We start from the raw sequence: 2,179 nt of genomic DNA, 5'->3' as shown, positions 1-2,179 counted from the left end.
GAACGGACTCGGTACAAAACAAACGCGTGAATTCGATTAGGTAATTAAATCTAGCGCGAACCGCGCTATTGCTAGACTGAATTTATTATCTATCATTCATTTGTTCAAAATCCTCAAAAATTGAGGGACTTTTCTCACTATATCCATAACATTCTGAATTTTCAAAATAAGTTTCTTTGTTGTATACCTACTTGTTTTATTTTTTCGGTTTATTGGGAATTGTTAAGAAACGGTACATTACAAGTGAAAAATTCATTTAGTTTGCAAATGTGAGGGACAATTCAATTGATCCATTGAAAATTGTGGTCGCTCCTTGTACCAATTGTTGCAGATCTCATTACTTCTCCGATGTTTCTTCAGGCCCGATTTGAGCTTAAACCCTGCTCCGCATTGGCCGCATTTAAACGTCGGCATACCCTTGTGTGCAGTCCGGACGTGTCGTTTAAGATGAAACGGCACCATGAATTTTTGACCACAAACATAGCAATAGCACACCATCGGACTGGTGTGCATCTGCCGGTGATTTAACAAGGCTTTCCTAGTTTTTTTTATGAATCCGCAGTCTTCACACTGGTACCATTTCTTTTTGGTGCGTCTGGACCGTTTTGACGGTGCGTTGGAAGACGACGTAGCCCCAGCAGCAGTGTTATCAAAACCTTCAGCAACGTCGTCTCCGTCAGTATCGTCTTCAGAGTCGTCATCTTCACAGTTTTGATTTTCCGGGATACAGTCATCAAAATTAGCATCTTCGGGAGCTCCTCGGGTGTCTACCTTTGCGGAAGCGTAATTTGCTTGCCAACAGTTCATTCTATTGTGCAAATTTTGCTTAGTTTTTCCACCTCAAGCAAATTGTAAGGGCATGAGAAGAAAAATCGTACAGAAAAAGTACTTGGTATTTGATTACTTAAATTGAGTGTACCATAGGTTTAGTGTATGCCACAATTCACCGAAATTTGAATATTTTACATTTATTTAACGTAATTGCTTAGCTTACCTGCAATTTAAAAGATTTCAGGCTACTTTGCGTCGACCTTTGTTTTTGTTTGTGGTTTTAAGCAAATATTTATGGCAAATGGGATGGGACAAATGCGATCCGTTTGTACAATAATCGATATTTTCATAACGATTCTTAACAAAAAAAAGCAGCTGCGCGCTCTCTCTCGCTGTGAACCATTTCGCGAAATTTTATAGTTCAAATTTGACAGTTCGATGGTTATTAAATAACCAGGAGAATTTTTTTCCTCGAGTGGTTAAAATCCTTAAAATCAGTTCGGAATGCGAACCATTTCATATTAATTTGACAGAATGAGTTGTTAAAACGCAATGAGAGCATATAAGGTGAGGATGAAGATATGTTTCTATAACAGCGAAGTTATTTATTCAGTGCAGGTTGAAATTGGATGAATTTTTGGTGTTCATTTGCTCCTATTTGATAGATAAAATTTATCTGATTTCATTTTGGGTTGAATAAACAAACGTTGTTATATGTTAAACATCCATACATTGGTAAAAAAAATTCAAGGAAAAATCAGTCGAACACATCGAAGCTCTTTCCTCACCTGTGGCATATCTCATTGGCTCTCAGAAGCGAACCATCGAACCGCCAAAACTAACCATGCTGCCGATCCCGAAGTCCCGTCCCGAGCAGGGTTATTTTCGAAAAGCCGTCGAATTGTCAAATTTTAACCAAAAAGTTAAAAATTTCGCGAAATGGTTCACAGCGTCTCTGCTTAGCCGCATCAGAGAAAAAAGTTTTACCAAATTTTAAAAACTCGATTTAATCGAAGATAGACAAAAAAAGCAAAGCCTAGGTGCTACATTCCGTTATCAAAACTTGACCTTCTGTTTTTATACGACAGACTTCGCAGCCAGCTGTTAGAGTACAGAACAATTGCAGGCCCAGTTGCTACGATCCTATTGACTCTAACAGCCTCTCCAAGCCGAGATTAGAACATACGACGACTGGCTTATTAGGCCGGCATCATACCTCGAGGCCAACTGGGAGGCTAATCGAAGAAAGATACAGCAATAAATAATTCGTTATTTGAAGGTTTGTTAGTTGGGCCATGCTTCAACTAAAAACACTAAAACGCATTTGAATGTCAAAATTCTATGGCATTTTTCGAGTTTTTCAAAATTACGAAGATTTTCAAAAAATTCTGTACATATTCAAGAATTC

At 38.2% G+C, this 2,179-nt stretch overlaps 1 protein-coding gene across 1 annotated transcript; it reads right to left on the bottom strand.

Annotated features, from left to right (window-relative positions):
* Nucleotides 1-252: 252 nt before the first annotated feature.
* LOC128746428 (zinc finger protein 225-like) lies at nt 253-807 on the bottom strand. Its single transcript, XM_053843476.1, has one exon. It carries the CDS (start codon nt 805-807, stop codon nt 253-255), a length of 555 nt encoding a protein of 184 aa, XP_053699451.1.
* Nucleotides 808-2,179: the final 1,372 nt, after the last annotated feature.

The sequence above is a fragment of the Sabethes cyaneus genome, chromosome 1 (assembly GCF_943734655.1).
Source record: "Sabethes cyaneus chromosome 1, idSabCyanKW18_F2, whole genome shotgun sequence".
NCBI classification, from domain to species: Eukaryota; Metazoa; Arthropoda; class Insecta; order Diptera; family Culicidae; genus Sabethes; species Sabethes cyaneus.
This window is presented reverse-complemented; position numbering and strand designations above follow the sequence as displayed.